The sequence below is a fragment of the Canis lupus genome, chromosome 13, assembly GCF_003254725.2.
Source record: "Canis lupus dingo isolate Sandy chromosome 13, ASM325472v2, whole genome shotgun sequence".
Lineage (NCBI taxonomy): Eukaryota > Metazoa > Chordata > Mammalia > Carnivora > Canidae > Canis > Canis lupus.
This window is the reverse complement of record NC_064255.1, coordinates 23,389,153-23,411,477: the sequence shown is the minus strand read 5'-3', so window position 1 is coordinate 23,411,477 and position 22,325 is coordinate 23,389,153. Positions and strand designations below refer to the sequence as shown.

At 37.3% G+C, this 22,325-nt stretch overlaps 1 protein-coding gene across 9 annotated transcripts in view; it reads right to left on the bottom strand.

The window, feature by feature from the left end:
• Window positions 1-22,325, bottom strand: part of NSMCE2 (NSE2 (MMS21) homolog, SMC5-SMC6 complex SUMO ligase) — a 213,359-nt gene that overhangs the window by 98,729 nt on the left and 92,305 nt on the right. For 6 of the 9 annotated variants that reach the window (XM_049092716.1, XM_049092720.1, XM_049092721.1 and 3 more), the window contains one exon: window positions 9,750-9,833. The exons of the other annotated variants lie outside the window; for them this stretch is intronic. In XM_049092716.1, the coding sequence (XP_048948673.1) occupies window positions 9,750-9,833 (84 nt within the window). The remainder of the gene's footprint in view (window positions 1-9,749; window positions 9,834-22,325) is intronic. 9 annotated transcript variants of the gene reach the window in all.

The following is a 22,325-nucleotide window of genomic DNA, read 5'->3' as shown; positions in this document are numbered from 1 at the left end:
GTGCAAGTATTCCCAAGAATAGGAAGTAGAAGCTGCTTGTTTCTTAAGGCCTATGCCCAGAAACTGGTAGTTTCTAAGTAGAAACTGATTAGACCTCTGCCATAGTCTCCTTTTGGAGGAGCACAGAGTCCAGATTCAAGGGGAGAGGGTGATGTTCCATCAAGTGATGAGAGGAGTGTCAAAGAATTTTGGGAGCCTTATTTTAAAACCTTCACCTTTCTCTACTGGGGTGTGTGAGCTCTTCTAGGATGCACAGATATGGCACGGATGTGCTGAGTGAATGGGTTCATTCCTGGACTACTGTCTACACAGAACTTTGGTCTCCATCAGTCATTTGTATCACAGAGATTCTATTCCAGACAAGTCAGCCACATTGATTAGTAAATGGATTAAGCTCCAAAGGAAATTAAGGGTTAAAGTCGCACAGCATTTTAGAAATGGGAGGGTTTGGGGAGGTTCAGTCAGTTAAACATTGGACTCTTGATAGATTTCGGCTTAGGTCATGATCCCAGAATCATGAGATGGAGCCCCGGGTCGTGCTTCATGCTCAGCCTGCAGTCTGCTTGTCCCTCTCCCTCCCCTCAATTGAAGAAAAGAAAAGAAGAAAAGAAAAGAAAAGAAAAGAAAAGAAAAGAAAAGAAAAGAAAAGAAAAGAAAAGAAAAGAAAAGAAAAGAAAAGAAAAGAAAAGAAAAGAAAGAAGGAAGGAAGGAAGGAAGGAAGGAAGGAAGAAGAAAGAAAGAAAGAAAGAAAGAAAGAAAGAAAGAAAGAAAGAAAGAAAGAAAGAAAGAAAATCTTAAAAAAGAGGATTTTATGAGCTAATTACACCCTTCATTTTGCCAAATAAAACACAAACAAACAAAATCTGAGGCACACAGATAAAAAACAGCAAAGAATCTATGTTTCAGTTATATAAAAAATAACAATGATTCAGAATTTGTTATGTATAGGAAGTACATACTATTTACTTCCTTAGCCTTTCCTTTCCTTTTTAAAGCAGACGTTACTTACTTTTACAAATTGGGCCCCTTTTACAGCTATAGTTGTAATTTAATTATTTGATGATGCACTACATGTCTTGGTAAAATGTTTTGTGGCACACTGATGACTCAAATACTATGCACTGACACGCATCTAGCCATTAGAGTATGAAAGAATGCATAAGACCTTAGTAATCACACATCTTTACACACAACTGAATCATGAATGTGAACAGAGGTATCTGAGTTTGAATTATTAAATGTAATTATTAAAACTAAAGGAAGTGAAATAATTTGACATTAGTAAGGATCAGATTGTAAACCAAATTCCAAAAGGTAAATCTGGACTAAATAAAAAACTAATAATAAATTAATTTGCTGAATTCAGAGAGATACCTAATTATAGCTTTAGAAGCACACACTTAAATGGACCTGAAAATATTTAATCTCTTCTAGGTTTTCTGAGAAGCTTCTAAAACAATAGATAATCTTTAAAAAAAAATGGTGGGATTTGTCAATTAACTGAATACATCGTAGCATTTTACCAAGAAAGTACAAACAGTTTTCTCCCCAAAAGTGAACTTTTTCCTCAGGATTCTTCTTGTATGGTGGAACATTTAGGAAATGTAATTTCCTACATGCAATAATTACCTTGTAAATCAGACTGCCTAGATGACTTCATTTTAGGTAATCTGGAGGAAGGGCATATTAATTTAGCAATTCTATAAGAGAAGTCAGATGGGATGCTGCTTTTACAAGACAAACCATGAGGGATATTTAGAACATGATTTGTACTGCCTACCCAATGTTTATGCAGCTACTACTTTTTATCCAATATAACATCTGAGACATTGAAAAATCCCTTATAACAGATCAGAGATTAAGTAAATAGTAAAACAAACAAACAAAAATCCTTCTTAAATTCAGTGTCCTAACCCAAGTCTGCTTCTCCTTCTGGGGTCTTTGTCTTGTAGTGAAGGTATAGTGTAGTATTCTGTAGGGAAAAAAAGACTTTAGACCATAGGCCTAAGTTCAAATCTTAGCTCTGACACTTTGTCCCTGTCAGCTCTGAGGCAACTGATTTGTCATTGCTTAAAAAGCCAGTTTCTTTATCTGAAAAGTGGGGTTAATAACTTTCAAGTAGTGGTAAAGATGAAATCAGCTAATTAATTAAAATAACTATCACAATGTCAACACATAACAGGCTCTCAATAACTGTTGTCTTCTGTACAGCTTCAGCTGGAAATTTGGAAATAGCATTGTTGCCTAGTACTTCCTTGAGCTCCTTATCTACTTGGGCACCAAATGCTACTGATTCTACTCAAAGAACTATCAGCCCTTGCATTGTGTGAAAGACTGAAGTTTCTTCTCTTTGCACTGGCAAAAAAAAAAAAAAAAAAAAAAAAAAAAAAAAATCACATCTTCCTATTGAAGCCCGTAATATAATTTTCCACCATGTCAAATCTCTCGGGAAAATTTGTTTGCTTAAATGTTTCTTAAATTCATTTCTGGGCATTTTATGTATTATGTCACTATTGAGAATAAGATTATTTGCTTGTTTATTTTGTCCCTCCCACCATTATACTTTCTAAACGGTATGGCTGGTATAGAGGTTAGCTACTGACATTTGTCTATTTTGTCCTCTAGCTGACTATTTTATTCCACTGCTAATTATTTTAACTTTTAACTTATGGAAATAAAACATTTTTACTATTAAAATTTGAATATACATATAAAGAAAAATGTAAATCACTGGTAGTCTCACCATCAAAGGTAACCACTCTTAATAGCTGTGTATATATATCCCTTTAGATTCTTTTCCATATGGCATTATCATAGATGTATTATATTTTATAAGAATGAGATATTGTACATGCTGTTTTATTGTAACATACATATACACTTAGTATATGTAGGCTAATATTAATGTTATAATCAACATTGTTATCAGCTGTCAACATAAGTCTCATATCAGGATTCAGATTGATTTAAAATATAAAAATAAATGGCTGAAAGAGACATGACAAAATAAATGAAAATCAAAAGAAATAAGAGCTATAATAATTTCAGACAAACCTGAATTCGTGAGAATAAAAGTGAAAAAAATTGGGGTATTTTTCATTAATAAGTACCCACTTAAAAAGGAAGTAATAGATATTTTACGCTATGAACATTTCCACATTTCCTACTAACAGAGAAACATTAAACTTATTTTTAAAAACAGAAGGATAATTAGAAATTCAACGGCATCATGAGACTGTAACAGCATTTCTGTCCGTTTAAAGTTAATTAAAATAAGAGGGCTAGGAAGATCTAGGAGGATACAGAAAGGTGTGCTGTTTTTGAAAAATACCTTCTGAACATCGTAACATTCCCACACCAATATAAGTACACGTGTAGACAGAGTTTCCTTGGTGTTTTTAAAGTATATGCCACCTTTAAAAAAACTTAAAAATCCCATACTTAAAATAAACAATGGCAGATATTGGGGGGGGGGGTGAGATTTGCTTAAAAGTGTTGCTTCATAAGCACTGAGTTTTCTTGCTTGATGCAATCTTCTGCCTCCTAGCCTTAGTGGTGTGGGAAAGAGAAGGGCATACAGGCCACATGGAGCACACTGCCTTACTTTCAGGATCACAAATGGGAGAAAAATCAGCCTTGCAAATACATCTTGATGAAAGGAGTGACATTTAAAGTCCATTCATTTGCTTTGGGGTAAACAGGGAAATATTTTACTCAAAAATTCTTCAGGGTGATTTTTCTGGGAGTTATTTTGGCAACTGAATGAAATCTGAATTCCAAACACTCCTCACAAAGATCTTCTCACAGACTGGATGTAGGTGAAAAAAGCATCCTTCACAGGCTCCCATGGGATCTTTAAGCTGATTTGGGAAGCCATCACCCAAATTTACTAGGATAGATTAAGTTAAATTTCTCCCCTCCTTGAATTCATCTTCAGAAACCTGTTTTTTGAGAACTTTAGTAAGTCAGAAAATTAAGAGATATGTTTGGTACCACATAAGGGTTAGGATAATGGACTCTGGCACCAGAGTGGGTTTGAATCCCAGCTCTGCCAATTATGAGCTGGGTGCCTAGAGCAAGCTAGAGACCTTTCTGTGCCTGTGAGCCTTACCTGTAAAATTCGTAAAATTCTACCTGTAACTAATTCAGATGACTGTTTTGAGGACTATAGGCAAAGCATCAGGATGCTATCTAGCACACAGGAAGCACTCCAGAAACGTTGGTCTTACTGGTACAGCTGGACTTATGTATCAAGTAATGATGTTGGGTAGACCCCTGGATATTTCAGTTCTTCCCAGATGAAACCTTCAAATAAATCTTACAAACATGTCATGCTTTGCTAAATGTTTGCAAGTTTGAAGGAGCTGTTTTTGTCCTTACTGTACTGAAGCGATGCAACATTATCCTTCAGGTCATAAATCTTTCCAAGCACTTTTACTTCTGACATGATTGAAAAGGTCTAACAGAATGTAATGTAGTATAAGTAGTCACTGTTTATCTCTTCCCACAGTTTCATTTCAATTTTTAACACTGAATTCAATTCATCTGGAATATATTTTAATGTAAATTATAAACTTGGGATTTAAAATAGAGTCATAAAACATTAGCCAATGGTTCCAAAATTTTTCTGGAATAGGCCAACTTTTCCCTACTGATTTGAAATTGATCATATGTCAACTGTTACACTAAGCACATACAAGGTTTTATCTACTTATTGTTGTTCTCCCACTGAAAATAAGTTTCACAAAGAAAGGGAGTTGGTTACTTTGGTTCACTGATGGATCACCAGAGTACTGCTTGGCTCACAGGAAGGAAAAAGGCTTTCCTCTTTGGGTCCCTCAATGTGATTACTATACAACTGATTTTCTAATGACAAGCAAATGCTATGTTACTGAAACAAATCCGAACTGATCATATTTTCCACTTCTTTCAATATGCTCCTAGATCTCATTTGCTAATATTTGACTGCTGATTTCAAACCTTTAGTCGTAAGTGACATGTTCTTAACTTTGAAGAGAAAGAAAAAACACAAAATTTGGTCATAGCCATTCTAGCTTCATAAAATAAACAGGAACATTTTCCATATTTTTCCATGCTTTGAAGTAGATTAGAAAGCACAGGAAATACCTGCTCCTTTAAGATTTGACAGAATTTACTGAGAAATATGTGTAGAATTTGTACTTTTTTTTTGGGGGGGGAGTCTTTCTTTTAATCTTATTCTTGTCAATTTTAGCCATTTAGAGTCAATTTGTTAAAAAAAATTATTTCTGGTCATTAATTTTGTAGGTTAAATTTATTGTCTTAGGGTTAAAAATATTACCCTATCAAATATATTTTTTCAAATACATTTTTTACAAAATCTCTGCATCTACGGTTATATACTCTTTTTTTTTTTTTTTTTTTTAGAAGTGTGACTCTGGATCATATTATGGTTGGATTTTAAAAAAAAATTAATTTGAATACTTGTCTTCTGACAGAATCAGGGAGTTATTGTGTGGTAATGAATATGTTGTTTGAATTTAAGCTATATTTTGCTTTTTATGCTTCCAAATTGTTTTCTCCTTATCACCTTCTCCTGTCCCTTAGCCAATTAAGAAAATTTTCAACCCGTTTCCACACTAGTACTGCTTAACTTAGAATTTTCTTCAACCTCTATTTCTTTACAGAAGCCAACAGTAAGACACCACTGAGGCTCCTTGAAGTCCACCTTCCTTCTGCCTGCCAAACTGTTGATGCATTTTATAATTGTGGGTTCTCGTTATTATTGGTCTTTTATATTAATTTTTTTGAGGAATTATTTATTGTTAGCATTATGGCTTATGCCTGTATTAACAACTATTATTCATAAGTAATTTCATACCACTAAAAAAATACTCTATTATGATTTCTTCCCCTATTGGGCTCTTTATTCTAATTATTTGGTTGGCTCTAGATCTCTGTGCATTTTTGTTTTCCGGGACAAGTACATGAATGGGATGCTTTGCAAGCTGTTCAATGTCAAAGATGATCTTTTTGTTGCTCTTTCAAGAAATGATGCCTCAGCTGGCTGTAAAATCTGAGTAACAGCACAGTCCCTCTAATGTCTAACGTGCGTCTCCACTGCTTTTCACATATGATGTTAGTAGGTAACTGGGTACAAATTTATTCTCCTTCTTTTGTGGACATCTCCCTCACTCCATCCTATCCCACCTCCACACATCTGGATACTTAAATACATTTTTAAAGTATAAATTTGAAAGAGAATTTTTCATCATTCTTTTTAATACCTGCTTTATTGAAATATAATTCACAGAGCATAAAATTTCATTAGCCACCTCTGAGCCTTTTGATGTGAAGATTCATGATTCCTTTTAGCTAAAGCGGTGGTGAACATGTGAGGTTTAATGTGTAAGCTCAGGTTACCATCTTGAACCAGAAGTCTATCCAGTACATCCTGAAGCTGACTGTTGCTGCCACGATGCTATTCCTCCCTTCTGTCTCTTGGGCTCCATCTTGGAACATCCTTTACATTCTTTATACTCTTTGGCTTTCTCATCAAATTCCTCTTCTTTCTCCATAGTTTTGGCAGGTCCAAACCTCAGGCCCCTCCTCTCATTCTACATACTCTTCCTATCATCTCTATCAGTGATTCTCTGGCCCCTCTCTGAATACTGTTTATATAGAAATTTCCTCCCATCAGCAACATCTGTCATTAAGCACGGTGACTCTCAACTACAGGGATATCCTGAAATCTCCGGAGGGGCATTTACAGCTTGAGGAAGTACTTCTCCTGCCCAGGGACTTTGGTCTGAGACTCATCTGTTCCATCTCTGGTGAATAGCACCATCATCCACCGAGCTGTCTGCTCCAGAAGCCTAGAAGTCATCACCACTAGACTTGAGGACAAAGATAGTGTCTCGTCTACTTCACTATCATTCATCAGGATGTACTGGAGAGGCTCCTGGTTCAAGATGGTAACCTGAGCTTACATATTAATCTTCACACCCTCGCTAAACGGAATCATGAATCAAAGGGCTCATGGGTGGCCAGCAAAAAAAAAGAAGAGGTCCCTAATACCCAGCAGCACCACAAATATTTGTTGAAGGAATGAATGCAGTCAATCACTAAATTCTGTGGTTTCCAATTCATTTTCTTTCTGCTCATCCTCTTCCTTTCATCCATAGTCAGTACTTTAGTTAAAATCACTATTATTGTCTGCCTGGCTTACTGCTAAAGTCTGCCAGCCTCCAATCCTGCTTCTCCCAACTCATTCTTTCCAGGCTATAGTCACTTATCTTCCTCGCATACCAGTTTTTATCCTCTCAACTTAAGGCCTTTTAAAATCAAATCTGAATTTCTCAACATGACATACAAGTCAATAATGTCCTTGGCTTTGTACACAGCATTCCTTCTACTTGGGAGAATAATCCAGGTATCATTGTAAGGAGAATTTCTTGATGCCCCAAAGCTGAATTAAATATTCATCTGATGTGTTCCCCAAGTATCCCATATTTCCCCTACTACTGCATCTATTCTGTATTGTAATTGTCTGTTTGTCTGTCTCCTCAACTACACTGGAAATTTTGATGGGTGGGTCACTATCCTTTTCACAGTATCTCCGTGCCCTGCATAATTCTGGCACAGAGTAGGCATTTAATGCATATCTGGTGAATGAATGTATTTTCAAATCCCACAAATGACCACGAAAGTAGAGATCTTTGGAATTCCATCATGGGAGAGGGATTCTGAATCCAGTTGAGATCCATAAACAGACCTTAGAAGTGCATGGATACCAGAGAATTGTGCCCAATATTTTATGTGTATATGCATTTGTTGAGGGTAATTTTTAGACTGTCTGAACAGTCAATCCTAGAAATTCAAGAAACGCTTATTAGAATGATTCTAGAGCGTATTACAAACTAACAAAAACAACGTAGATAACGTGCACACAACATACAGACAAACACAGGGATTGACCTCAAAACATCGAGCTGTAGGGTAAACTTTTACTGCAAAGGGACAAGAGTCAGAGAGTCAGAAGGCTGCAGAAGAGCTGAATGAAAGCACATGCCAGAAAAGAACTCAGAGAGAAAAGAAACTTCTAACTCCTTGGCCATTTTACACAGGGTCCTCATGCCGTCAGTGTGTGAAAGGGGGGCTTCCATAAAAAAGGCATGCCAGTATCTGAAGAGATGTGTATTAATTTTGAAAACTGCAAACTTCAGCTTGCCATAATGCTACCCAAATTCAGGGACGTTCTGTTCCACAACCAGGTTGTCTTTTCAGTTCTGGCTAGTGAATCTCTATCTAGACTCTGACCGTCAGCAGAAGGAAAGAGAAAAAGGAAGAGGCAGGGCTTATGACAAAGGAGGGGCAGGAAGAGAGGGTCACACACTCATTATTTCTCAGGGGGCCCTCTTTCCCTGGCTCACTCTACTCCTTTATTCACAGTACAGTTTATGTACTTCCCTATTTGTAGGAATCTTGATAACATACCAGTCACTTTGGTGAAATAAGATGTATGTAAATTCTGAAAAATAAAAGTAGTTTTGAAAGTTGTTTTTTGTTCTTTAAATAAATGTGGACCATATGCATCCTCTCCCCATTTAATTAAACATTTAATAAAGGAAGGGGATATGATCTTTCTTTTTTTGGTAACTTCTCACATCAGCATATAATACTCCCAGGTTTGCTTTTGAAAATGCTAACTTTCGTCTAAGAGGTTGTACTAATCCACAAAGGTAGGACAGGTAACTCAGAATGGTGATAGGCTTGGTTGTTTTGTGTTCTAATGCCACCTGGCTAACTTTCATTACTGTGGAGTCCATAGAGTGGCTACTGCTCTTACATCTAAGATGTCTCTGGCTGTGAAACAAACCTTGCTTACAGGGGGATGGAAACTGGACCCTGTCCTCATGAACATCATCTTTCATCCAAAGAAAATGAAAGCCCATTTGGTGAACTGGGCCAAAAGAACTCATGAATTCATTAATTAATTAGCATCTAGGTAATCAGGAATGGTCCACAGCTACCTGTCTAGCAACACAGCCCCATATCATTTAATGTCAACACACAAGAACAGCTCTGTCATGATGTACAGATAAGGGTCTCATGAATTTATTATACATACTAATAATCCAATAGTGTCTAATTCTGCTGCAGAGCTCCAATTGTAGAAATGAACAAAATTGTGAATGTTAAAAAAAAAGGGGGGGTTTAAAAACCAAGTCTACAAAAACATCTTTTTAAGATTCTATTTTAATCTATCTGGAATTTCTGTGAGGTTTTAATTCTCTCATAAAAATATATTATTTTAAATAGTAGTGACAACTGAGGATTGCTCTGGGTAAATTCCTGATAAATTTATAGTGAGATTCAGTGGTCAGTTATTCTGGCTGGAAGCTGGGGTGAAAGGGGAAGAACAGAAGAAAGGGGAAAACTGTAACTTAGTAAAGTCCCCTCCCATCTGACAGTGTCATATTTGAGGTAGTATTCACGTAGAGAAAAATTCCGGAATTCACTTAAGACTTGTAATAGGTTTTGCCCTGTTATCTACTTTGATATCCGTCTTAGCAAGAAATTGCTGTTAACAATTTATTGAAATCCGGTCTGAGTTCCGTTATATTCATAGATGAGCTGAACATGTCACTGGGAACCTGTGCTGTATTTTTCCCATAGCAGCGTGTGTGATTGGAAATGCTTTCAAATGCTACTGGGGCTGTTTTGAAGAAAGAGAGAAAGATGAGAACGGAAGAAAAAAATTCTATAACCTCGTTCATTGCCTGCTCTACGTGCATCCTTATCCTTAATCTTGTCGACCTCATTGTGTCCTCCATCTTCTTTAGGTTTCGCTGCTGCAAGAGAGACCCAGATTAGGAGGTGACTTGAGAATGATGCCAGGATCAATGTGGACAATGAGATGAGAGCCAGAGTGAAGCCAGAAGAGGCTGAGAAGCCAGAATTGGAAATGAGTCGTCAGAGATCCTCATGATATGGCATCTACAATATATACTCCATCCCTCTATACAGGTGTGAACTTTGCCACCAAACAAGTAATACTCACCCAAAAGAAAGGAGTCTACCCTCAATGAGATAATATTTGATACTCTCTAATTGAAATGTGCACATTATGAAGATGTTCTTAATAGGTTACTTCTGGGAAGAATTATTCTGGTGACGTGTGGAATGGAAAGGCAACATGAAGCATGATGACATGGATGGGCATCACCTGGGAAATCCAGCAGTCCGCTCCAACAGATGCCCTCAAGGTAGCATTTACCTTGATGAGCCTCATAGACTCTGATACCCGTCTCTTTGGACCCAGGAATGCAGACTCATGCTAACAAAACTCACAAGACACTGATGTATAAAAAAACAACAAAAAAAGGCGACTTTATTATTTACAGTGAACAACAGAACAATCAGGCTACTGAATGTCCATCAGCCTGATAGTGAATTATCTCCTTGGGAAGGCAAATTACCAGAAGGAAGCTTGGTGGGCATGGAAGCAGAGCAAGTGGAGTTAATTACACAGGATTCCAGCACAAAATAGCATGAAGCTCTGCAGCTTTCTACAACAGGATTATCTGCCTGCCAGGCAGGCTGGATGCTTGCCTCAACCTGGCAGGTACTACTGGTCAGACACTGCTTTGTTGGGTATCACAACAATCAAACTGATTGCTTTTCTTTTTCTCTGTTTTAGAGACAGAGAAAATGCTCTTCTGATGGAAATTTTATATGTTTGGGTATTTTTAAGATGCCAGTACCCTGAAAGATAGTCAAATCTTACTGTCCAAGCAGTCTTTATGTTTCTTAGGATCACACTGGCTCTCTTGGATTTAATCTATTAGATGTTCATTTCTTAGTTTAATTTCAGAGAATATTTTCATTTTCCTGCTTTCTGAGATCAAAAGGGGCACCACATGGGGGACTCCACATTTGCCTACAGGTTCCACAAAGTGTCAGTTAAATTCAAATCAACCTGTATTCACTGTGCCAACTTTATGCTCACTGCTGTCCCAGGTACAAAGTAATATTCAAAAGAGCCTCTAAAGAAATGTTGTATCTACTGGATGCTTACAGACTTTTGCTCTTTTTTAAGGTACAAGAAATATAAAGATAAGCACAACACTGTCTTGTTCCCTTTAAGAGCTCCAGTCTAGCAAAAGAACAAGGTAAGTGTTGGAAAAAAAAAAAGGGTGCTGTGCCAAAGGTATGAAGCATGGCAGTGGCAGTACTTTTTATATTTATGGGCAGAGACAGAAGCCACATCTTTCAGTAAGTCTGATTTTAAAAAAAGAAAAAAAAATCCTAAATAACAATGATTACTTAAAATTTAACAACAGTGAAGCACAGAGTATAGGTTCCTTCCTTTCTACTTCCCCACCCCATTCTACCTTTCAAGGTTGCCCTCAGTAGTTTGGTCAATACTCTTCTAGATCCTTTCTATATATATGTAAAACACACACACATACGCTCATGCGCACGCACTTGCAGTCCCAAACATATGTACTTATACATGTACAGTAAACATAAATTTATATATTTATTATATCAACATGCAAAACATATATTACACATCCCATTTATGTAATACACATGCACACATCCATTTATGTTATATACACACAGATCATACTATATATATTGTTTTATAACTTGTTCTTCTACATTTAATTCTTTGTTGTCAATTATAATAACATGTATATAGAAAATTATACAAAAAAATATGCTATTTAGAAACTAAATTTCCCTGGAGATCTCCCACCAGGTCAATAAATAGAAAATCCCAAGTACCCTAGAAACTCCCTGCATCCATCCCCCCACCAAATCATCATGCTGAATTTTATGTTAATCATTTTCTAGCTTTCTGTACAGTTCTACTACCTATAAGGCAGGCAAAGCTCAAATTTGCATGTACTGGCAAATGCCCTCAGGGCTACAGCACCTTGGTTCTTAAAGCCCCCATAGACTCTCACTGTTCCTTACATTTCCTTTGATTTTCAGCTCTCTGCTGCTCTGAGGATGTTTTCTTATACATATTCAACAGTTTGGATGGTTTTCAGCAAAAGGATCATTCAAATAACCCGATGGGCCGTATTTCCAGTAACAGAAATCTAAGCCACTTTTCAATTTCTTCCTGTGTTACAGTTGTACTTATAAATGTAGATTCTGACCTACTAGATCCTAATCCTTAGGGGTTATGAGAAGCAAACAGTCTCAATTTTCCACAGCACAGTGAAATATGCAATAAATGCAACGAGGAGCAAAGAGCAAAGGATGGACATGAAAATGAATATGATTACTCCTGCTCTTGAGGGGTTGTTGGTTTCCTTTTTTAAAGATAGATAAGAATGTAGATGCATAAAATGATCTGACCTAAAACAACGAAGAAATAAAGCAATATGTTTAAATGAAATCACTTCCACTCACCAACATTTAAAGATTTCCAAGATCTATTGTCAAGTGAAAAAAGAAAGTTGTAGGATGGTGTCTGTGTAGAAAATGGATCTATCTGTATGTATCTCTCACATGTGTAAATAGGTGTGTGTGTGTGTGTGTGTGTGTGTGTCTACATGCCACACACATTCTTGTTTATGCACAGAAATATGACTATAAAGACATGTAACAGTGGTTCCTTATATGAACTGGGTTTGGGAAACCAGGAGTTATCTTTTCACTTTTAAATACCCTATGTAATTATTTTTACATGAAGCAATGTATTACTTTTATAGTTAAGGGAGAAAATTTTAAATTACATTCAAGGGTAAACATAACTGACAAAGGAAATCAAGAAGAAAAAACAGACGGGAAGACATAAATTACTGAAGAAAGTTTCTTCATAAAGGTAGGATTTGGGGCACCTGGGTGGCTCAGTCAGTTAAGTGTCTGCCTTCAGCATCGGGCTCCCTCCTCAGCGGGGAGGTTGCTTCTCTCTCTCCCTCTGCCTTTCCTCCTTGCTTGTGCTCTCTCTCTCAAATAAGTAAATAAAATTAAAAAAAAAAAAAAAAAAAGGTAGGACTTGAAATGGGCCCCATAGGGCTTGGAGAATTCAGAGAGGACAGGGTTGAGGGGAAGCGGGTGACATGGACAAGAGCTGTGTCTGAACAGATGTTAGGGAAGAGATGAGAATGGTAACTAAGGAGGACCATAAGGAAGCTCGTCTGGCTAAAACTAACTCCAGTTTACACTGAGAGATACAATAAAATGGACGTGGTAGAGCGATAGCACAAAGAGTGAAATGTCATCAATACTAAGAGTTTATCGCTGGTTTGATCTGAAACAGAAGTTATAACAGGTTACTTCAACAAGGTAGTAATATAAGATAATACTAACTTCATGGAACAGTTTGTGCAGAATGAAATCAAATGTGAAAAATCCCTAGTAATCTGTAAGGTGATTGATCAGCAATTTAAGATTTATTAGGCAAGAGTTAAATTTTTAGGGAGATTAGCATGATATTTTGGTACAGAATGAACAACAGGGGCAGATAGACTCAGGGCAAGGAGATTCCTTAGCAACATAAAACATAAGAGTTTGGCCAGTTTTCACAACCTGAAATATGTGGATAATTATTCTGCCTTTCAGGTTTGTTAGGGATTAAATGCACATAAAATGGCATGGTCACAAAATATTAGTTCATTTCTTCTCAACTATTATTATAGTTCAGATGTACGTTGAAAAGGTCAGAACGGATGCCCTAGTCACAGGAATGAAAAGGATAAAACCAGAGGTGCCTGGGTGGCTGACTCTAGATTTTGGCTCAGGTTACAATCCCAGGCTTGTGGGATCAAGCCCAGTGTTAGGCTCCGTGCTCAACAGGGAGTCTGCTTGAGGATTCTCTCTCCCTCTCCTTCTGTCCCCCTCCCCTCCTCTGGAATAAATAGTCTTTAAAGAATGAAAAATATAAAAGATAAAGACAGAGATTTTTTTCTAAATAAATAACCTATAGGGATCTATTTCTTAGATGAAGGGAATGAAAGAGGAAAAGATGATTTCTAGGTTTCCAGCAGGGGAATCTGGTGGAATGGTAATATCCCAAACAGAAATCTACCCAGATTGGTGATCTATAACATCTATGGAATCAGGACACTCATACCACATGACTTTCACCTCCTCAATCTGGCACTCCTGACCCACAACCCATCCCACTTGGGTTTGGGGTAACCTCCTTACATTAGTACAAATATGTCTTGAAATATTTTAAAATAAAGTATACTTATATTTATTTTATTTTGGAAAAAAATTTCAAGGATACATTAAAAACCTCAAGACAATGGAGACATGCAAAGTCACTGGCTACTTATCTATTGCAATGGGCAAAACTTAGCAGTATCTTATTAAAAATGAAAATGAGCTTCTGACTTTTCAGGAAGAAAAATTCCACATAATTCATACGTAAAATATTTGGTAGAATTAAACATCTTTACAGTTTAAAATTATTTGTATTTATATCATATTAAGGCCTGAATCACAAAATTATGAAACCAAAAAAAGATCAATAAAAAAATAACAACATAAGTGCTATTTTAAAATTCTTAAATTTTAGTTTTATTTATAGTATTTTAAAAATTCTTTTCTTTGGGATGCCTGCATGGCTTAGTGGTTGAGCATCTGCCTTTGGCTCAGGTCATGATCCTGGGATCCTGGGATCAAGTCCCACATCAGGCTCCACACAGGAAGCCTGCTTTTCCCTCTGCCTATGTCTCTGCCTCTCTCTGTCTCTCTCTCTGTCTCTCTGTCTCTCTCTCTGTCTCTAATGAATAAATAAAATCTTTAAAAAAAAAATCTTTTCTTCTAAGTGGACTATGACTTCTGAGGTCCATGTTACAACCCTGGCTGTAGGCTTAAAACAGAGTTTATTAGAGCTTTACAATATTCCAGAAGTCTCAGTTGGTTATACTTTGTTGCCTCGCTAAAAGTCAAAGGCTTGAGGACTATTACATGACATAAAAGAAAAATTTAAAAAGCTAAAAAGTAATCTATCGCACTTCAGACTCTGCTTTTCTGTAAGGTCACATCTTTGCAAAAGATGACAAAGTTGGCAATTGTGTAACTGAGCCTCCAGAACTAGTTACAACTCTGGAATGTGATCATGTTTTGCAATATACTTGGTCACCATCATATGAAAATCTTGGGAAATAATATATCTTGTTTACCTGCTAGTTCCTGTCAGAGAACAACTCATTTAAAAGACTGTTAAGAAAAGTTCTACATACTTTAGGGGTGCCTGGGTGGCTCAGTCAGTTAAGTGTCTGGCTCTTAGTTTTGGCTCAGGTCATCTCAGGGTTGTGAGATTGAGCCCCGCATCAGGTTCCACACTCAGTGGAGAGTTTGCTTGGGCACTTCTTTCCCTCTGTCTTTCCCCGATGCACTCATATTTTCTCTCTTTCTCTCCCCCAAATAAGGAAATCTTTAAAAAAAGAAAGAAAAGAAAAAGTTCTACATACTTGAAAAGGTTAAAAAAAAAAAGTGGCGGGGGGGGGAAGGAGGAGGAGAAAAGAAATCCATTATTCTTTCACAGTAAGATGGGAAGGAAAGGTAGGAGAGGATGAAGATAAACAAAATTGGCTATAAATAGTCAACTGTTTGTGAAAGGTAGGATGAGTACACAGTAGTCTATCTTCTACTGTGCCTTCAGACTGAGCCTCTCTGAAATGTGCCACTATGGCATGGGGATTATTTTGAGCTGAAGACAATCAAGGCCTAGAAGAGTCAGCTTTTTACCTCCCACTTAACTGACTCTAACAATTTAAATAGAGGGCCTGGTCCCGGAAGAGAACTATCACCAGAGAGAACTACAAAGAGTGTGAGCTAGGTGGGGTAAGCTGAGGGGAGCTGATACAGCCTACTTGTTCAAAGTCCTCTCTGTGTCCCACAGTCTCTGCAAAGTATGACAAACATTTGTTTACCAAACATCGGCTCTTCCATCTCCCTATGAATTTGTCTTCCTCTCCCTTGAAGCCTCAGACTCCTGGTACCTTCTCTTTGGCTCAGGATGATATATAAGCCTTAACTGCCTGTGTCTGAGCCTCTCATGACTTTCTGGGGCTCCTCTACCTATGCAATTAAATTTGTTCTTCTCCTGTTTAAACCTTTCATTCTCCTGTTAATCTTACTCAATTTAATAAATATACCAGCCCAAAGAAACTAGAAGGGTAGAGGAAAAAAATCCCCCCCACCGTACCTACTTTGTATGTTGAACATTTCATGATAAAAAGTTTAAAAAAGGCATACAACCAATTTTTCAAGACTGTCTAACTCTGTATCTAAAAAGGCCCATCATAGTATTATAACAGAACAACAAAAAAAAATGCCATCTTGAGAACACTGTGTTAAGATTTCCAGAGTTCCTGAGGCTTATCTGCCCAACAACAAAAATTATGCTAGACAATAAGCTGATTATGCTCATAACACTTGTATAAAGTATTTTCACATACATTATCTCCTAACTGATCTTCACAATAACATTGTGAGATCTGGTGGTTAACATTCTAATTCGTGAAAAAGAAGTATGAGGCTCAGAGGAATTAAGTGATTTTCATTTATGCACTCATTCATTCATTCCACAAACATTTACTGAACACCTTGTATATGTCAGGCAGATCTATTGTAGGTATTAGGAATTAAGAGACAAATTGTGAAAATGTGATTCCTTCTTTCAAGAGGTACATAGTCTAGTAGAGGGGACAGATTTACACACAGAATGACATGAAGATGTGATACATACTACAATGAAGTGTTTTTAAAAAAATTTTTAACCATGATCTGCAGTAAGAAATACATTTTACCTTACAACCTAGTGTATAGAACTTATGTTTAAATGAATGCAAGTTTTATGAAATGACACTCTTCCTATGCATGATGCATGTGGTATTTTCTAATCTACCCTGTTCACTATCTTTTCTTTTACAATAAAATGCTGGTCATAACCTTTTACGATGATGTCATTATTCACTAGTGGGTTGTGACATACAGTGTGCAGAATGTTATGATCAGAGTTTGGAGATAACACAAAAGGAAATACAAACTTTACTCCAAGGAATGAGAAAAAGCTTTCAAGAGGTTGTTCTGTGAGCACTTAACAATATGTGTGTGTGTGTGTGTATGTGTATATATATATATATATATATATATATATATATATATAAAATTTTATTTATTTATTCATGAGAGACACAGACAGAAAGGCAGAGATACAGGCAGAGGGAGAAGCAGGCTCCACGCAGGGAGCCTGATGTGGGACTCCATCCCGGGACCCCAGGATCACGCCCTGGACCAAAGGCAGGGGCCAAACCGATGAGCCACCCATGGATCCCCAGCACTTAACAATATTAAGGTGGCAGAACTAGAACAAAGGTCTTGAGATGCCTTAGTCACTTTGTTGGTTTTTTTTTTTTTTTTTTTTTTTTACAATAACTGCTGTTTTAGGCTGTCCAAATACAAAACAGCAATACATTGTGAGTCCAGATCAGCTATGGAAACAAGCTGTTTTCTTGAAGGGATGTCAGCAATCATTCATTTCATATTTACTAAATCCTCACTGTGGCAGCACTTCCTGTAGATTGGCTCATCCTGCCTCTACCTGTTAAACACTATAAACATCCTGAGACTGTAAGGTTTATTCTATGACTAACAGTCCTAAATATCTGTTCTCTCAAAAGTGCTCTAGAAAAAGCAAGAGACCAGGATTATGTGTGTTAGAATGTAAAATCTGATACTGTCATTTTTATGAACTATCCATCTACACTGTGATTTTGTTCAGTGTTTTAATCCTCTACCTCAGAGTCTCAAATATCTGCTGTCCTTGCAGGGCAGCTGTACCTGGTGTGTGCAGAGCTCAGTGAAGGAAAGAGCTAGCTAGTAAAAGCTGATGGCTCCAGGAGAACTAGTATCTCATGCTGCTGCCCTCTGCTGTCTAAGACAGACAGGGGCAAGATCAAGGAGACCCATCAACTTCAGTTAGCCATGCCATTTCTTCCAATAGGAATGCTACCATTTTTAACGTAGGTGTTTTGAGAATCTACTTCCCCAAGTGCACCAAAGACTCTTTTTGTGAATTTGACCTAGTCTGTTAAATTCTTTGTGCCTTTTATTCATTAAATATTAAAAAAGAAAAGGTGCTTTCCCACATCAGCATGTGATCAACTTACAATGGCACCACTATTCACTGGGTAGTCAATAAATATTCATCAAGAACACTGATATTGATGCTGAATAGGAAATAGACAAAAGGAAGAAAGTTAACTGAACTTCAGGAGATTTGGAGGAACTACGGCTGTTTTTCATCCCCACTTCCCCAAGGGGAAATATGCTTTGAATATTAAGGATAAAAGATTTTGTTGGCTGAAGATTGAAAAAACTAGCATTCTTAATTAAAATCAAACCAAACTAAGCCACCCCCAAAACACCAACCAGCATCTGTGCCTTTAATCATGTAATTGTAGGGTCTTAATAAATGGAAAGTATTTTGAGCTAGGCTTTATAGGTATTCACTCAGTAACAGAGGACTAGCCAGAAGGAAATAAAAATTATACTTTTGAGAAAGTTACTGAAAAGCATAAGCCATTTATAAAGACATTCTAATCTTTGGATGAATCTCCTTGTTTGGAAGACATGTTTAGGCTTGATACCTTTGAATATTTTAAGGAAGTCTGAATAGGCGAATGAGTTACAATCTACAAGGTCTTAAAAAAAGATTTTCCTGTTTTAGACTACACAAAAGAGTTATTTTAAGAATACTGACTCTTTAGACCACCAAGGATACAATTTTCAAAAATCTGTAAATATTTAGTGGAGAATCAAATGATAAAACACTAAAACAATCAACCAAAGATATGTAGCTAAAAATAATATAAAACAGACTCCTAACTTTAATATATAATCATTCTTATACAGAAAATAGAACTAGGAAAAAAATTTACTGGGCTCTGTTTTGAGGATAAATCTGAATTTCATTTAGAACATAAGCTTGGTATGATTTTACTTCCTAAAATCTTCACTACTCACTTCTGACTTTGATGAAACATCTCCAAATGACTGCATTCCTTTAGGCACCTCAAACTCAGTGTATCCAAAATGAAACTCTCATTTGCTAACTTTTCTCCCTACCAACCTTCCCGAATACACATTCTTCTTAATTAATTCCAGTGAGCTCTAAAATGGATAGGCACAAGAAAATCCACTGAAAAGGAGAATAAAATAAAATAGTAAAATTTCTGTACTGGATACAGACTGAAAAGTATTTAACTACTAAAGAGGTGTGTGATTAAAACAAAAACAGGGCAGCCCCGGTGGCGCAGCGGTTTAGTGCCGTCTGCAGCCCAGGGTGTGATCCTGGGGACCCGGGATTGAGTCCCACATTGGGCTCCTTGTATGGAGCCTGCTTCTCCCTCTGCCTGTGTCTCTGCCTCTCTCTCTGTGTGTCTCTCATGAATAAATTAAAAAAAAAAAAAAAAAAAAACAAAAACCCACCAAGTTGAGCCCATGACCTAATCTCAGCCTCCTCAATGCCTTTAGATCACCAGCCTCCCCAGAGCTTAAATTCTCCCTCCAAATCTCTTTTCCCCGTGTTTGCATTTTCATTCCCACTGCCACTGCGGTAGTCAGACTCGCCACATCTTGCTTGGATTTCTGTCATAGTTGTCAGTCTCGTCTCATTTCTTGCAGTATCTCTTTCCAACTCACCTTTCACTCTGTCTTCACTAGTCAAGATATTATCTTCACTAGTCAGATAATTATCACTCATCAAAAAAACAGCAATGCCCACAAACACCTCACATAGTTTTTAGAGCTTTCTATACTTATCTCTTAAGTAGAGCCATGAAAAAAAAAAAGAAAAACAGCAAAAAAGCATGAACTTCAGGCCTACATTTGAGTTTTGGTCCTGCCTCTTACAAGCTTTGTGACCGGGGGGCGAAGGAGAATTACTGAGGCTTTCTGAGCTTTTATTTCCATGTTTGAATGGGGTTATTAATAGCTCACAAAACTGTTATGTAAATCAAATGAGATTACAGATGGGAAGGAATGTAGCACAGAGCCAGGTACACACAAATTGTGCATCAACTGTTTGACCCTCTACTAGCTCTAGGTTTATTTGCTATTATTGCCCCCTGCCTCATTCTCATACGCCCCACCCCCCACCCCCCACCCCCATCCTGGCGCATTCCACACCAACCCCTGTGGAACATTTGCTTTCTTCAGTATGACATGCACTCCCAGCCACCTGTGGGTCTGATTATACTATACTCCCAGCCTCACATGCCCTTTGCTGCTTTCTCTGTGGGAGAGAAATTCTACTCATGCCTCAAGGCCCGGCTCAAATGTCAACTCTTCCAGGAAGTCTTCCCTTTATTCCCCTGATCAGAATTAACCACTTTTCCTTTGTATTCTCCCTGCAAGCTGCTTGCAGCTTCACTTTAGTATTCATTTCTCAGAGTCATACTATTACCATTATTTATGTTAAACACAAAATTATGTTTACGTATATGTTACCTGCATAAATTACAAGCTTCTTAAAGGCAGAAAGCATGCTTTTCTTCTTTTTATTCTCAGCAATTAACACTTTGTATAGGAAAGAATTTAATAAATGTCTGCTGATTGAACAAATAGATGTATCAAAACACTTTCAAAAGGAGTAAATTTTTACCAGAACAAAACACCAATCACTTGTTCCAACTTTTGAAGTAAGTTTTAGAAAACAACTTCTCCCTGAAAAATATACTGTTATTTAATCTTTACAATATATAAATTTAAAACAAAGAAATGACCTAAAAACGGTGCCTTTTGATAGTGTAGACTCAATGCATAAAATACTATTTTTAAACTACCAAACTGACTTTAAAAAATGATAATATCCATTATTATCAACTGATTGTCTATCAGTGAATATTAATAGAGGTATGATTTAAAGAGGGACAATCACAATACCTTAATAAAATGGAATATTAGGCATCATCTTAAAATCATGTTTTCAAATATTTAATCAGCTTACACTATACAGAGTGAAATAATCAAGACACAGGGCTGATCTCAATATTGCAACTGTATTTATATTTTATAGGAAAAAAGACTAAGGAAATACAGAAGATGTTACTACATGGCTATCTCTGAGTCGTGAGAGACTAGGTGTTTAGTTTTTTGTCCCCCATATTATCTGAATTTTCTACAATATACACAATTATATAGTTAGCAAAGTAATTTTAGAAAGATTGAATATAGGGATGCCTGGTGGCTCGGTGGTTGAGCGTCTGCCTATGGCTCAGATCGTCATCCGGGGGTCCTGGGATCAAATCCCACATCGGGCTCCCCACAGGGAGCCTGCTTCTCCCTCTGCCTGTGTCTCTGCCTTTCTATATTTCTCATGAATAAATAAAATCTTTATTAAAAAAAAAAAGATTGAATATAGGGGCACCTGGGTAGCTGGCTCAGTGGTTGAGCATCTGCCTTTGGCTCAGGGAGTGATCCCAGGGTCCTGGGATTGAGTCCTGCACCGGGCTCCCTGCAGGGAGGCTGCTTCTCCCTCTGCTATGTCTCTGCCTCTTTCATGAATACATAAATAAAATCTTAAAAAAAAAAAAAAGATTGACTATAAAGAAATTCTAATTAAAGCTTAATCAGATTTGCAAATACTTAAGAGGCTTACTAGTCTAGTAAAAGATTTCCTGATTATTAATATTAATCTGAATATATTCAGGTAGACATTAAAAATAAAAAATTAATGCCATAGTTTAGAAGAAGATGCTAAGAAAAGTCTTCCTTAATTGTAAACAGAAAGTAGAACAAATAAGCATTTGACTAGTTATTTGGTAGAGCAAAGCACTAGGTCTGGACAGGGGCTTAGCTGGTGTTTCCAGCTCTGCCACTTGGCAGCCGGGTCATTTGTTCTCTCTGAGCTGTAGTTAACCCATCCACAAATCAGGGAAAAACCCCTTATTTTCTTACTGTTACCTGCAGAACAGACACTGACATTATTTATGCAATCTCTACTACCAATGTCCAGGATCTGGCAGGTCCTCTCCTATCTCATGTCCCGTGGATCTGGAGACTGTCTGCCAGACTGGAAGACAGATGAGGATGAGTACAGGGGCTTGCCCTGACTCAAAGGGAACCTAAAAGTCTGGCTAAGCTTGCTGGGTGGCAAAGGCTGAAAAAGACCCTGAGTGCCCAAAGGTATTTCAGACTGCACCAGCCATGCTGTGAATGTGGCACCGACTGGTGGACCCCCCTGTGAAGTGGGATGGGCCATTGAAAGAAGGTGATAGGGGTGGGGACACAAAGAAGAGAGAAGGGGGAGAGAACAAGTTTTGAAGCACAGTGCCATCGAAGGGGCTGAGAAGAGGAAGCCA